Source organism: Opisthocomus hoazin, chromosome 4 (genome assembly GCF_030867145.1).
Source record: "Opisthocomus hoazin isolate bOpiHoa1 chromosome 4, bOpiHoa1.hap1, whole genome shotgun sequence".
Lineage (NCBI taxonomy): Eukaryota > Metazoa > Chordata > Aves > Opisthocomiformes > Opisthocomidae > Opisthocomus > Opisthocomus hoazin.
Window position 1 is genome coordinate 27,471,971 of NC_134417.1, and position 15,866 is coordinate 27,487,836.

Genomic DNA, 15,866 nt, shown 5'->3' on the forward strand with positions numbered 1-15,866 from the left:
GCTTATTGCCACAACAATGAACCTCAATAAAATTTACTGGACGCAAACCACGACCCAAGGCAATAACCAACGAACTTAGGGGCATCCCAATATATTTCCGTACCACAGAGCAAAGCACTTCAACCTATTGCAGCTACGGGGCCCGGCCTCCTGCAATCAAATCTCTTGGCAGCAGCTCCGACCTGTGTTTCTAAGATCACTTACACCGAGGTACAGCCTTCTAGTTGCTACTAACGGGAGTGCTGAGTAAAATGGATGCTTTCTCGTGGACAAACTGCTGGTTCGACTGCGCGAGAACTCTTGTCCAGCAGGTTGAAGATGAGTGTAAAAAAAAATACAGCGTATATTTTGGGATATGTGCAGAATTTATAATTACGGGATCTTCTCAAAATGGAGTCTTCCAGGCTTTCTTGTACATAGCAACTTTTCTTCTGTGATCCCCCCAACTCCACCCAGGCTCCAAGTCCTCGGCCGCCCCCGGAGCGGCTTTCGCCGAGGCGCCGGGACGGATCCCTCCCGCTCGCTCAGCACGGCGGCGCGGGGGGAAGAGCGGAGCCCGCCTTGCCGCTCCGTCAGTCTGCGGAGGGTTTCTGGTGGGAGATCCCGATCTCGGCGCTAACGGCATCACGCTGGCGCAACACCGCGCAGCACACGTACGCAGAAGGCACGGCAGAGGCAAATTTTCTGATGCTTTCCATGTCTCATTAAACTTACTGAGTAAAACAGCATTTTATTCACGCTATTTAGTAAAAAGGGAGTTATCTGAATTTCCTCTTCTTCTCAGTTTCTATCAATACCACTGGTAGAAGCTGAAATGGTGGAACAAGAGGCTTCCAGATCACAAGCGTAGCTCCAATACCATGCAATGTACGGGGCAGATTCAGGACACGGATCCATACTGGTTTAATGATAAATTTAAGCTGGTTTAATGACAAATATAAGCTCAACATGAGCTGGCAACGTGCGCTGGCAGCCCAGAAAGCCAACCGTGCCCTGGGCTGCATCCAGAGCAGCGAGGCCAGCAGGGCGAGGGAGGGGATTCTGCCCCTTGACTCCGCTCTCGTCAGACCCCACCCGGAGTCCTGCGTCCAGCTCTGGAGCCCCCAACATAGGAAGGACATGGATGTGTTGGAGCGGGGCCAGAGGAGGCCACGGAGATGATCCGAGGGCTGGAGCACCTCTCCTCCAAGGACAGGCTGAGGGAGCTGGGGCTGTTCAGCCTGGAGAAGAGAAGGCTCCGGGGTGACCTTAGAGCAGCTGCCAGTGCCTGGAGGGGCTACAGGAAGGGTGGAGAGGGGCTTTTCACAAAGGGGTGCAGTGATAGGACAAGGGGGAACGGCTCTAAACTAAAAGAGGGCAGATTTAGATCAGATGTGAGGAAGAAATTCTTCCCCATGGGGGTGGTGAGGCCCTGGCCCAGGCTGCCCAGAGAAGCTGTGGCTGCCCCCTCCCTGGCAGGGTTCAAGGCCAGGTTGAATGGAGCTCTGAGCAACCTGGGCTGGTGGAAGATGTCCCTGCTCATGGCAGGGGGTTTGAACCAGATGATCTTCAAGGCCCCTTCCAACCCAAACCATCCTATGATTCTATTCTATGATTCTGTAATGATTCAGCCAAACCAAATCCCAACTCTGAGGTGCTGAAAATCCAGATTCAAATATCACAGCTTGAACCCATCACCTTTCTATAAAACACATTTCCTACATTTTCCATCGATTAGTTCTACCTCTACCCGTTTAATTTCTCTGTGACGCCTTCATGGCAACCCCACAGTGATGCTGCCCTCCGCAGTTCTGTGTTAAATGGCAGAAGATCGCTGGGGAAGCGTTGAGATTCTTCCCTAACTGATCAAAATGACAACTTAAGTATGTGCAAGTTATCTTCTTTTTAAAAAAATTTAAACTAGATTTACATAACTGTTCGATACGAACTACAAAGACAGGAGAAAAGATACTTTAACATCACTTACTGTGTGCACATATACGCTAATTTAATTAAATCCATAAAAAATATTGTTTTAAAAGTCCATTTAGCCTGCAGCGAGGCATTTGATCAGTTGCATGAAGCACAGTTTTCCTGCTCTGATTTAAATCCTATTAATCCACATGTGCCAAAGCCTGCCCTGAAAGGTAAATCACAGCATCACAGGATGGTCGGGGTTGGAAAGGACACCCAGCCCAACCCCCTGCCCAAGCAGGGTCACCCAGAGCAGGCTGCACAGCACCGCGTCCAGGCGGGTCTGGAATATCTCCAGAGAAGGAGACTCCACAGCCTCCCTGGGCAGCCTGGGCCAGGGCTCCGTCACCCTCAGAGGGAAGAAGTTCTTCCTCATGTTCAGCTGGAACTTCCTCTGCTTCAGTTTGTGCCCATTGCCCCTTGTCCTGTCGCTGGGCACCACTGGAAAGAGTCTGGCCCCGTCCTCCTGACCCCCACCCTGCAGATATTTAGAGGCATTGATAAGGACCCCTCAGCCTTCTCTTCTTCAGGCTGAACAAGCCCAGCTCCCTCAGCCTCTCCTCGTAGGAGAGATGCTCCAGTCCCCTCATCATCCTTGTAGTCCTCCGCTGGGCTCTCTCCAGTAGCACCTCACGCACTGGAGACGCGTTCCCTACCAGGATGGCTGCGAGAACGCCTCAGATACAAACCCCATCATCTTCGGAGGGTTTAACCTCCTCGCTAACGCCAGCGGTGCCGCGGTGGCAGCACGCACACCTTGGCGAGCGCTGGGAAGAACGCCTCGGAGATCTGTTCTGTTCCTCCATTTCAGGGTCTGTTCCCTGCCAGGACTACACGCTCCCACGCCGCTCCTGCTCCTGCTCCCTCGTCCCCCCCGGCCCACGTGGGCTTCGCCGCCGAGCCTACGCACAGCGGTGTTTTCCAAGCACGCGCCACGTGACTCATTCATATAAACGGAGCAAATTAAACTGTCTCCACGTATATCCTCTCACATTTGTAGCCCTGATTTCTCTCCTTAACATGCGGCCAAGAGACCGTATTATCTGCCTGCAGAGGTTGACCTTGGGATATTAGATTCTGCCACACCGCTCTCTTGTACTAAACCGCGGGGAAACACTTAATCACCCCTGCCTTTTCAGGAAAAAATCAACTTTAAATTTGCCACGATGAAAAATCAATAAACCAGTAATTGCTTGGCTTATCACTGCGCGGGGGAACAAATTGGGAAGCGAAGCTTAGCGTCCACACGGATTTCAGGGAAACACACAGAGTTTCGGGATCACTAAGCCAGAAAAGGGAAAGGTCTCCCAGCGATAATTAAATCTACTCATGCTGATTTGCTGCCAAATTTATTTCCCCAGAGTACATAAAAATGTCTGACTGCTCACCGGGTAGGCAGCACTAATCAATTCAACCCCAGGAACAGAAAACGCGGATTCCGGGATAAAGGCACCCGGACATCGCCCGCCATCGTGGCGGTTCACCGACGGACGGAGTTCAGAAGAACAACCCCGAAATCTCACGAGAAACGATCCCAAAAGCTCACCGTCACGCAAGCCGACGCATCCGCGTTATCTCAGCTCCCGACGCTGCCCGTCCCAGCAGCTCTGCGGTCGGCGTGCCAAGCCCGGAGCAAGAGTCGAGCTTGACGGTAAAACGCCCTCCAGATTCTGACGTGTTTTTCCAGGCAGCCCCAAAAAACAAGTAAACAAAGCAGAAAAAGCCCTCCGTTGAAAATACGCTTGTAAAAGTAGCGTGGTTTTTATTAATAGACCTAATTTCATGCGGCAAATTAGCATAGCTCCAATGGAAGTGCAAATGCAATCCGACTGAGAAATTCAGCTGAGACGGAGGGAGCCTTTTTCTGCCTTTCTTTGCTTTTTTGTCACCAAAAGAAAAAAAAAATCATTTTTCTGTGTGTCCTTCAAGCGGCTACGGGGACTCTGGTAATTAAAACACTTAAAACGGCACAAGCCCCCCGTCTCTAAACGGGAGCTCGAGTCAGCTGTCTGCAGCTCCTCATTTGTCCCCGATTTGTATTCATGGCGGGGACGCGCTGCACACCGAGCAGCAACGCCGCGGGAGTGGGCACCGCGCTGCCTGGAGGTCGCGGGATTTGATTTCCGAGCAGATTATGTGTAGCATCCAACATCTAATCTCACGCCCGAATCAAGTGACAATAAAAGTAATGTCACGAGACCGTCGCGATCGGGTGGGGGGGGCGAGGAACCCACCTGCGCGGGCTGAGGAGCAGTCGCTGCGGCTGCCCCGTCGGCTTGGCTCACCGCGGCGAGGATGCTCAGCTCCGGAGTAACGGGGGAGGAACCTGCTGCCCGCGCAGGCCGGCGGCTCAGAAACTTCCTCTGGGAGAGATATTTTTAACAACATCACCTGGAGAATATTGGAGAATTCAAATTTTTTTTAAAAACCCCCAAATTTAGAATTTTTAGGGATTTTTTTAAATTACCGTCGAAAATGGTTTACAACAATTTCTTGACGGATCTGTGGATATGTTAGACGAACGCTCTCGTCTGCAGAGGAGCAGGCAGAGTGCGGTTCGTCAGGCCACGACGGCCAAAACACAGGGCAGCTTCCGCAACCGGACGCTCCTTACGGGACCTGCGCAATCTCAGCAGCGGCGTTCCGGCCAGAAGGGCTCGGGGCAGCAGGCAGGGAATCACCAGGAGCCATCAGGCACATAATAAAATAGCTGTGTGAATTGAAAAACAAAAAAACCCACAAAAAACCCCCAAAAAACCCAATCAAACAATTGATAGAGGTGGACTGAGAACTGGCTGAATGGCAGAACTCAGAGGGTTGTCATCAGCGGCGCTGAGTCTAGTTGGAGGCCGGTAACAAGTGGTGTCCCCCAGCGGTCAGTACTGGGCCCAGCTTTGTTCAACTTCTTCATCAGTGACCTGGATGAAGAGTTAGAATGTACCCTCAGCAAGTTTGCTGATGACACCAAACTGGGAGAAGTGGTGGATACAGCGGCGGGCTCTACTGACAAGTAGAGCGATTGCTCAGGAAGAAGTGAGGAGAAACAAAAGCATCTGAAGGAACTTCTACCTCGGGCCTTTCCAAGCACTACGGCAGAAAAGAGGAGCTCTCCCCATCCACAGTTCATTGAAATGATCAGAAGGAGAATTAAAAGGATTTCGAGTGCCATCTTGCAGACAAGTCAGAGAAGAGATCACTTGAACTTTGGGCCATCTGGAGCCATCACAAGACAGAGACGGCTTCTCCCGCAAGAACGCAACTGCACAGGAACAGAGAAACAGATTATTAATCTGAGTTCCTAGACTTCTAACTCCTTTACTAAGAAGATATTCACAGACTCTTGTTCCACCTAATCCTCCTAGAAAGCTACCGAAAGGCTAAGCACAGCGGATGGAAGCTGTACTGCAAAGAGGGCGAACCAGCCGCGGTCCGAGCCCCGATCTCACGAGCAGCCCTTTGCTATTGAGATATTCTATTCTATTCTATTCTATTCTATTCTATTCTATTCTATTCTATTCTATTCTATTCTATTCTATTCTAATATTCTATTTATTCTATGATTCTGTGATTCCAGAAGAGCAAATTCCCATCACTGGGCCCCCAGGTGCTAGGAGAGCAGAGCATTAGGAACATATAGGTGCTGTTTTTTTTCTTTTTGCTAGGCTAGATAATTCAGGGAGTTACAGATTATTACATTTTTTTAATACATATATATACATGAAATGTTATGTTGTGATGCTTTTTTAGTGCCAGGAAATCTTTTTAAAGGCACAGATGGCTCTTTGGTGTCTGCTCCCTATGGAAAGTCATCATAGATAGATTTCTAAATCAAGTCCCAATCTTATTCTATTTATGCAAACCCACTCTGCTTGCTGTATCCACAAGACAAAGTAGAGGGTTATATGATAATATACATATTATTACATTTCTACACCCATTCCCGAAGCGTTACATTCTGAATACAGCGCCGTGGTAATTTATATTACTATATATATATATATAAAATAATATAATAGGGTTATATTGTAATATATATTATATTATATATCATAATATGCATTATATATTATAATATATATTTTATTTTGCAAGTGTTCCGGACACTGTATTAGATACGTTGCAAAGTCTCTGCAGAATGGTAACGCTGGGCTGCACCAGGGCAGCGCAGCCCTGAAGCACTGTCATTCCAAACCTGGGACTTTTTTTGCTTTGCGTGCCCTGGATTCCTGTCCTACGGGCGACGAGACCTCTTTCATAGCCAGCTGTCCGTGTCAAGGGCTACGCCGAGAGATTCATGTGCTCCTGCCGCAGCTTAGGTGAACCCCGTGGGCTTCACAGGCGTCGAGCCACCTGCGGCTCCCTGCCCGGCCCACAGGACACGCGGTGGGCAGCAACTCCTGCAGTTCTCCGTAAAGCTACGAGGCTACGAGGATGATGAGGGGCCTGGAGCATCTCTCCTACGAGGAGAGGCTGAGGGAGCTGGGCTTGTTCAGCCTGGAGAAGAGAAGGCTGAGAGGGGACCTTAGAAATGCCTCTAAATATCTGCAGGGTGGGTGTCAGGAGGACGGGGCCAGACTCTTTCCAGTGGTGCCCAGTGACAGGACAAGGGGCGACGGGCACAAACTGAAGCAGAGGAAGCTCCAGCTGAACACGAGGAAGAACTTCTTCCCTCTGAGGGTGACGGAGCCCTGGCCCAGGCTGCCCAGGGAGGCTGTGGAGTCTCCTTCTCTGGAGATATTCCAGACCCGCCTGGACGCGGTGCTGTGCAGCCTGCTCTGGGTGACCCTGCTTCGGCAGGGGGTTGGGCTGGGTGACCCACAGAGGTCCCTTCCAACCCCGACCATGCTGTGATTCTGTGAAGCTGCGTTCGCAGCTTTGACTCGAGATGCTCCCACATCGCTCCCGACGTCGCTTTAATCCCTCAGAACCCCCCCGCAAGGTGGGCGACCGGGCTGGGGTGGCAGGGGAATCCTCCTCTGCGGATGCTCCCGAATCCACCCCGCAGAAGCGGGATGGAGGAGCAGCAATGTGACTACTATAACAAGTTATAACAAGTATCATCCCAGATAATACAATTAGAAAATTAACATAAAAGAAAGTGTTTCCTTCAGATGTAACGATTGCCCGGCAGTCTTTGAAGTGGGGAAAAAAAAGCTTAGCAACCATTTCACTGTTTTTTAAACATCATTAAACTAAAAGTTTATTCGATGTGAACACCTCCAGCCTCTCTCAAACAGAGGAAGAAAAGCAGTTGATTCATTCAAAGTTTTCACAGTTAATTACACGGTATTTTTCATTTTTGTCGAGCACAGCAGGGGCTTCGGGTACGAGATAGTCGGTAAGACCTGAGCGTTGTACCTAGAACTGCACAGGGCCGGCAGCAGCGACTCTGCCAGCAACCCAGAATCACAGAATCCCAGCATGACAGGGGTTGGCAGGGACCTCTGTGGGTCACCCAGCCCAACCCCCTGCCGAAGCAGGGTCACCCACAGCAGGCTGTAGAGGACCTTGTCCAGGTGGGTCTTGAATATCTCCAGAGAAGGAGACTCCACAGCCTCCCTGGGCAGCCTGGGCCAGGGCTCCGTCACCCTCAGAGGGAAGAAGTTCTTCCTCGTGTTCAGCTGGAGCTTCCTCTGCTTCAGTTTGTGCCCGTTGCCCCTTGTCCTGTCGCTGGGCACCACTGGAAAGAGTCTGGCCCCGTCCTCCTGACCCCCACCCTGCAGATATTTGTAAGTATATGTAACCCCACAGCCCCGTCATTACTGGGGCCGCGCGACGAGCCGGAGCTGACCCCCAGATTAACCAGTCCTCTGACGCTGAGCCAGCTGGGCGCGTGCGGGTTAGCGCCGAACACAGCGTTACCTCAAAGCCGGCCAAAGGCTGCTAGAGCAGGGTTACACCGCAGCCGCAGCGGTGGGAATGTCCCCCCTGTGAGGTGTGCGAATTTGGGGATTTCTGAGCTGGGTGTTCCGAGCGGTCACGACACGCTCGTTGCTCGGATTTACCTGACGATGCAAAACAATTTTTTCTTTCAACTATTTTCTGCACAAAAAAAACCAACACCAAATCCAACCAAAACCAAAAGCAGATGAAGGGAATCAATCGCATGAATTTTTAATAAAGATTACATTAGAGTCTTTAAATACCTATTTCGCATACTTCACTGTTAGGTCCCACAGTTTGGATCTTATTAAAGACATCTAAATCTAGAAACAAACAGGGGGTGGGAAGTCGCATAAAGACGTATAAAGCCTGCAGGAGAGCAGCCAGCTGAATCGGACCTGCAAGGTACGCTTCATTTTCTCATCCACACGTGAGGATTTAAAGAAGCTTGTTTGGATGTGAAGTGCAAGTAAGCTTTAAATTGCCTTCAGAAATTCTTGAGGCTGGAGTTCCAGCCAAAGGAAAACCGCGTAAGGAAGAAAATTGGAGAAATTCGATCGCAACCAAAGAAACGGCACCTGAAGTCGGTGCCTAAGAAAAGATGGCAACATGGAAAGAGGTACCATGTATTTTCCTAATCCAAAAATCTTGCTCACGTCCTGTTCCAAAACGAAATAAATTTGTAAAAGACTTCCATAAAATTCAGCGCTGTTGGAGCCCTAAAAGACTGCAGCAGCCCAGACCAGGATCTGGAACAGCAATTTGGGGAAAGGCAAGCAAGCAGAGATCGGCTGTTTGAGACCGCTTGGTCGTTGGGAAGGATTCCTGGAAAAGGAGGGTGTCCAAGCAGGGTAAGGAGGGATCTTGTCACCAGGAACCCGGTGGGATTCTTAGAAAGATGGCAGTGCAGGGCGGGGGTTAAACACAGCACGTGCAGCCGGAGAATCAGGCTCTGGAACCTGGAAGGTATAGGAGAGACGAGAAGGGATGAAGGCACGATAGATGCAAAATTAAAGTTCCTGGTTTTACCCTGAAGTTCAACTTGGTGTGCTCAGAGATAGGAAAAGAGAGGGCAGACACAAGGGGACTTTCCAGTAAGATCAGAGAGACTGGAAAGAAAGATGATGCTTTGGAAAGGCTGGAGGAGATGGCAATCGCTGCCATCCCTGTTAGGTGTCTTCTGTCATTTGCTACGCACCCAGGCAACCTACTCCCTCTTCCCTTTTGCACAGCTGCTCCTGTTTTGGTTTAGCCTAATGATTTTATCATCATATCACACTGAGAATGAAAAATATTTCAGTCTCTTCTCTATAAATTTTAAGCTACCTTAAGCAGCTTGACCTCATATCACCGTCCTCCACACACGACACCCTGCCCCTACCCGAAATGCGATTGCTATGTGGGCACAGCACTGATTTCCAGAGTAAATGAATCCATCCAAAGGCCAGGGCTGAAAAATACACAATCTCCTAGAACATTACATCGTCTCCAAACAAAGGTCGTGCGTATGGGGTGGCTAAAACATGGCGTGAACATCGCGCAGCCCTGGGCAGGTAGGCACGGGGCAGGGAGAAGCAGGAACACATTTGTGCATTAAGTACCAGTGACAGCTGGAAACCTATCATCGTTTAAATGAAATGTGCTGAAGAGAAAGTTGGCTGCAGCACCCAGCGTGCGACAACACCTATTTCTGGAGTAAAACCACTGCAAGGAAGCGAAGACATTCGCTATATTTTTTTTTATGTTTAAGTCAATGCAAAAAATACAAGATGTCAGAGAGTTAAATGATTCATTTTAATTTGAAGAACTGAGATATCTGCTCTGAGACAGGGATGTCTATCGCGGCTGAAGTGAGGAACTTTGAAGCTGCTTGGGTTGTTAGCATGGGCTCCATCATGCTGTCGAAAATGCCTCTTGAGAGAGAAAATGACTCCCCAACACACAGGCAAAATACATTTGGTTTACATATCCAGGCGCTACGCATGAACGTTCCACCTACCGTCTTGTAAAGCAGAACGGCCCAGGTCCCGCCAGCTTTCAGCGCACCAAGATTAGCTCACGATCATTAGATCAGCGACACAGATGAGCTCACGGCGCGACACCACGCAGACTGCAGACGGACAGAATTCCCGGCTGCGCCCACTGTTCCGACCAAGCAAGACCTCCGGCACACAAACCAGGGGTCTTGGCTGGGCACAGGGCCTGAAGATCAACCTCTGCCTCCAGCCGTCAGGTTGCTTTGACGGCAGCCAAAAGATTTTTTAAAATCTGGCTGAACTTGCCGGCGCGTTCGGCGGTTCTTGCCCACCTCGCGGGCCACGAGCAGCCAGCTGTGGGGAACCAACGGAGCAGCCGTCGCGGCTTCAGCCACCCGTGCGGGAAAATCCCGCGGCCCCACCGGTGCTTGGCCCTGTGAAAATATCGGTTTCTGGCTCACCGGATTTCGGTTTGGTACTGAAGTAAAAAAATGCATTACCTTCTTCCTTTCGTTTCTTTGCTTCCTCTTCACTTCTCTCTTTTGCCTTTAACGCTTCATCTGCTTTAGCTAAAAAGAAAAGAAATACAAGCGTTATGATTAGTTTATTTATCTGGCCAAACAACATTTCCAGGGGTTTCAACCCAATCGCAGATTCCTTTCTGTAGGTCCTACAACGAAGTCAATGTGCAGGAAAGAAAGAATTTGGTTCGCAATGTATTTTCTTTAGAGATATTTCCACAGTTAAGACAGCAGCACAAACGGCATTACGGACATTACGGAGAGTGATTTTTGCATGCAGTATTAGTTCAATACAAATCTCTGCATTCGTCTTTTGCTAAGCAGAACTTTTCAGAGGTTTCTTCCTTAAACACAGACCTCCCCACCCTGCTTGGCCCCAAATCGAACGATAAAGAAACCAATGCAGTGCATTTAAAAAAAGATTTGCTACCATAGTGAGTAATCCACAAGACCTCTTTTGAGGATAAAACAGAAACAAAACAATATTTTCAGGGATGCAGAGCGGCAGACAGCAGTTAAAACAGGAGTCAAATACCTACTACTTAGTATTAAATTAGGTAGCACACAATTTTCTCTTCACTACAAATTGTAGCAGCAGCACTTTATTCATCTTATGACAGTATTCTTTAAAAAGAATCTTTTTCCCTCTAGAAACCTCTTCGTTTATTACTTAATTATCTACTAGTTGCTCAACTGCAGGGGTTTTCAAACACTTTACTACAGATGTTAAAGAAGATTAAAAATATACAGCACAGTAACAAGGGACTATCAATATACTCTGTAAATTAATTAAATTTCTGTTCTAGCACATCATTTATTCCAAAGCATTAATGTCTCAAAGGAGCCATTCTCTTTTATTGCCATCTTGCTGCCTGATGAGTGAACTAAGTGAGGATAAGTCTCTAATAGCATTACACTTGATGAAATATTAAGTTTTAAAAAGTATCACCACGTCAAAAGGTAAAGAACCAAAAAGAAACAGAGTTCAGAAGGGAACCCAGCCCTCCTCTCGCAACGAAATCTCCGCACGCCGCAGCACAAAGGGCCAGCGCTTCCCCAGGTTGCTTGGTCCTGCCGCGTCCTGCCACCCGCTGCCTCGGCCAACGCCTCCTGCACCCCAACCGCGGGGCGGGAGCAGGGTGTGGGGGATCTTCCCGCAGCCAGCAGCTGCACCTCCTGCCAACACGCCGCTTAAACCGCGGCGTGGCAGTGGTGACGCAGACATCTGTTTCCATTTACACGCTTTTATACTATTTAGACTACATTTAAAGTCATGAAATATTAAAACTTTTCTGCCGGTGAAGATCATCACAAGGATCTATTAAATTAGATAATAAAAACAAACCGTTAGCAACTCTAAAGACTTTTACTTCATTTACACTTTATTTTCCCTGCTAAAAGGACCAGGATAATAGAAATTCCATTTAAATTCAATTTTGGTTATAAGTGTAATTGTAGATATACCCCTTGAGTCATGTAAAATGCTCAGCTTATGTTTCTTTCAAATTATCCCGCTCAGATTCACATTCGACTCCTTACAACTGTCTTCAATATTTATTAGCAGAGCTCATTAGGCTGAAATTTAATAATGCAAACATCAGGTGGATTTCAAGAACCTCCATTATCAACACAAGATGGATTGCTTATATAGCTCTCGGGCCAACTGGGCACAATTTAGATTCAATAAACTACCATGCCAAAATGTGATTTATCTATTCCGCTGCGCTACTTTGTTCTTCCTCACCGCTTTGCTTCTGCGCGGGAACAATTCATTGGATAGCTCAGTGGTTATCCAAGGCAAAAACCACTAAAACACACAAGAAAGATGTTTCTGGCCTGTGACTGAATTTCTGAATTTCGTTAACTTTAAATTGCTAATTTCCAACCCTTGTAACTATAGTTCGAACTTCTGCTCGCAGGAACAGAGCTGTCCTTTCAAGTCCTGGTTAATTATACGGACAACGCAGCAATTTAGGAAGTATTGCGAGAACAATTCCCTACACAGAATTGCTCGTTACCAACAATTTAACTTACCCCATAAATCTACCGAGCTGCAGGTCTCTGAGGTCACAGGGCATGGTCCGTTACGGCCACCAGAACTCACCAAAGCCATGTGTTGCTTTAAGAATTTAATGCTAACAATTCTCCTAAAAGAGTTGGAATTCTCTGTCATTATTCACTGGGAAAGCATCATTAAAACCCGAAATTTATTTGGATCAAATCGAGTTGCGAAGAAACAACATTAAAAGATCGTTACAACTTATTCCAAGGGTAAGAGCCCCTCTCTGCTCCTGACTCCCGTGCCCTCACCCCGTGTTTTAGGGTGGGCAAGAACAGACGCTGGCCACCTACGCTCCAAAGCACTTCCAGGACCTGGTATCTGGAGGAGAAGCCAGCTCTCCTGCAACGCGCTTTCCGAAGCCGGGGAGGACGGACAGCTGCTGCTCCAAAGAAGTCGCTTCAGCAAAAGTCTGAATTGAAAAGTTGAATTGATCCGGGGAGCTGGAGTGCTGAGACGGCTCCTGAGACGGGGCTTCCTGCGCCGACAAACAGCCAGCACGACAAAAGCCCAGCTGCTTACAAAGCTTTCTAAAATATAAAATGAATAAATAAAGAGGCGCTCGAGCTTGCAGCATTTAAGAGCTCATCCAAGCCCAGATAAAATTACAATTCTATTGATTTTTTTTTTTTTTTTTCCCCTCTGAAGGATGGGGAAAATGACACAGGGAAGACGGTGGAGATGTTTACCTACACTAAAATAACCAAGTTGTGACATGCAGATATTTGCCAGCGGACGATTAATGCAAGTCTCACAGGATGAAAGAGAATGTCAGCCATTTCCAGGTGTCCCTGGCAGAAGTGCTTGTTCCACCCGGCTGGGATCAGCGGCTCGTTGGGCTGGATGCAGCACAAGGAAAGAAGAAATAACTCCTGTCTTTGCAGTGAGCATAACCTATGAGCAAAGAGCACGCACAGGCTGCTCAGACAAATAAACGCGATGCGGGAGCGGAACAGCATTGCTAAGTCACAACAACGGCATGGATATTTAATTCAAACTAAGCTACATCAAGTCCTTGCTCTGTTATTCAACAAACCCAAACTGAAAGCCAAACACCCTTCACGTTTCCATGCGCACTAATAGCCTAAACCTGAGGACGCTCATGTCTTCTGCAAGGCAGCTCTGATCAGCTGCATCTCACCTGCTCTCCAACCCCACAACCACCTCACCGAAGGGGCTCCAGCCTGGGCTGGCACACCCAGCCGGCGTCATGGCCCCTTCTGCAGGAGCCCACGGAACTGCCGGGGATTCTGGGGAGCGGTGGAGGCTGCCCACAGTCCGAGCGGAGAGATCCCTAATGGAAACGCAGGTTGCCTGCCAGACCTGCAACTTCGGTTCCTGTCAAGGAGCAATTATTGTGTATAGATCAACAACAGCGGATCAATCACCAGTAGGTGATTCCCTGGGGCCACGATCGAGGGGTGAACCAGGTCCACTCCTGTGCCTCGCTTAACCCGTTCAGCGCATTCCTGCAATGCCAGCTGCTCTTTGGCTTACGCTGAAAAGAGAGGAGAGGGAGAGGGAGAGGGAGAGGGAGAGGGAGAGGGAGAGGGAGAGGCGAGGCGAGGCGAGGCGAGGCGAGGCGAGGCGAGGCGAGGCGAGGCGAGGCGAGGCGAGGCGAGGCGAGGCGAGGCGAGGCGAGGCGAGGCGAGGCGAGGCGAGGCGAGGCGAGGCGAGGCGAGGCGAGGCGAGGCGAGGCGAGGCGAGAAGAGAAGAGAAGAGAAGAAGGAAAAAAGACAAGAAAATAGAGAAGAAGAGAAGAGAGAGAGAAGAGAAGAGAAGAGAAGAGAAGAGAAGAGAAGAGAAGAGAAGAGAAGAGAAGAGAAGAGAAGAGAAGAGAAGAGAAGAGAAGAGAAGAGAAGAGAAGAGAAGAGAAGAAAGAGAGAAGAAGGAAAAAGACAAGAAAATAGAGAAGAGAAGAGAAGAGAAGAGAAGAGAAGAGAAGAGAAGAGAAGAGAAGAGAAGAGAAGAGAAGAGAAGAGAAGAGAAGAGAAGAGAAGAGAAGAGAAGAGAAGAGAAGAGAAGAGAAGAGAAGAGAAGAGAAGAGAAGAGAAGAGAAGAGAAGAGAAGAGAAGAGAAGAGAAGAGAAGAGAAGAGAAAAGAGAGCGGCTGATTGTGTATCTTTTCCAGCTCGGGAAAGCGAGAGGGTAGGTGTTTCCATGTCTCCTTGGTCTCTATGGGCTGACTGTAAAATTTTGGACATGAAACGAGACCTCAGAGACTAAACATAAGAACAACGCAGAGCAATTTGGGAGCCTCAGTGGAACGCTGGGCCATCACACCAGCTGGCGTAAATCAGCAGAGCGTTACCACCTCCCTCCCGTGGATGCTCCCACGCTCGGCATCACTGACGGTCTGCAGGGATTCTCAGCGCTATGCTCGGACTCTGCATTCATGCAGCCGCTGCTTGCTTACGTGCAAACGTTCGCTCACACAGAAACCCAGGTTCCTGTCCGGTTTCCCACCCAGACTTTACACACTCACCTAGGTTTTCCTCTTTAATTCTTCCTTCCTAACTAAATCCATTAATTCAGGGTCCTCTTCCCTCTAAATTGTTATTCCTTTATAGAAGGAAAAGAAAGTCTCCCGAGAAATACCTTCTCACTTAAGAAACTTGATAAAAGTATTTTAATGAGCCACATGCATTTAATAATCTATGCCCTTCCTAAGTCATATGACAGGTCTTCTGCTCTATAACTTGATCATTTTTAGTGACCAATAAAATCAGGAAAGAAAAAAGAAACTGAAAAAGCAGAACAGAAAAAAAACCCCCAGTCTCGTAGGTTTTGAAAAATATTTCAAGCTCAAAACATTGAAGATGATCTTATTTCCTTATCAACGCAGTATGACATCTATTTGACATTTAACAGTTACGCTAATACTTGGTGCCTTCTCTCCTCCAAAGAACCACCTCAAGGCATTATCTAAGCAGTGCATTGAGCATCCCGACGCACTCTGACGGAGCACGGGAGCGGCTCAGCCCCTCACCGAGAAGGGAGAACACTGACAGCAGTATTAAAAGCTGTATAGAATCATAGAATCATACAATCATAAAGGTTGGAAAAGACCTCTAGGATCACCAAGTCCAACCCTCACCCCAACACCCCCACGCCTGCTAAACCATGGCCTGAAGGGCCACATCCACACGTTTTTTGAATCCCTCCAGGGATGGTGACCCCACCACTTCCCTGGGCAGCCTGGTCCAATGCCTGACCACTCTTCCAGTGAAGAAATTTTTCCTAATATCCAATCTGAACCTCCCCTGATGTGACTTGAGGTCATTGCCTCTCGTCCTATCACTGGTTACCTGGGAGAAGAGACCAGCACCCGCCTCACTCCAACCTCCCTTCAGGGAGCTGTAGAGAGTGAGAAGGTCTCCCCTCAGCCTCGTCTTCTCCAGACTGAGCAGCCCCATCTCCCTCAGCCGCTCCTCAGCAGACTTGTTCTCCAGACCCCTCCCCAGCCTCGCTGCCC

At 48.6% G+C, this 15,866-nt stretch overlaps 1 protein-coding gene across 1 annotated transcript in view; it reads right to left on the minus strand.

Moving 5' to 3' along the window:
* Window positions 1-15,866, minus strand: part of RSRC1 (arginine and serine rich coiled-coil 1) — a 174,574-nt gene that overhangs the window by 23,792 nt on the left and 134,916 nt on the right. Inside the window, exons 7-8 of the mRNA XM_075418409.1 lie at window positions 10,313-10,381; window positions 4,188-4,316 (exon numbers count right to left, since the gene is read on the minus strand). Coding sequence (XP_075274524.1) covers window positions 4,188-4,316; window positions 10,313-10,381 — 198 coding nt within the window. The remainder of the gene's footprint in view (window positions 1-4,187; window positions 4,317-10,312; window positions 10,382-15,866) is intronic.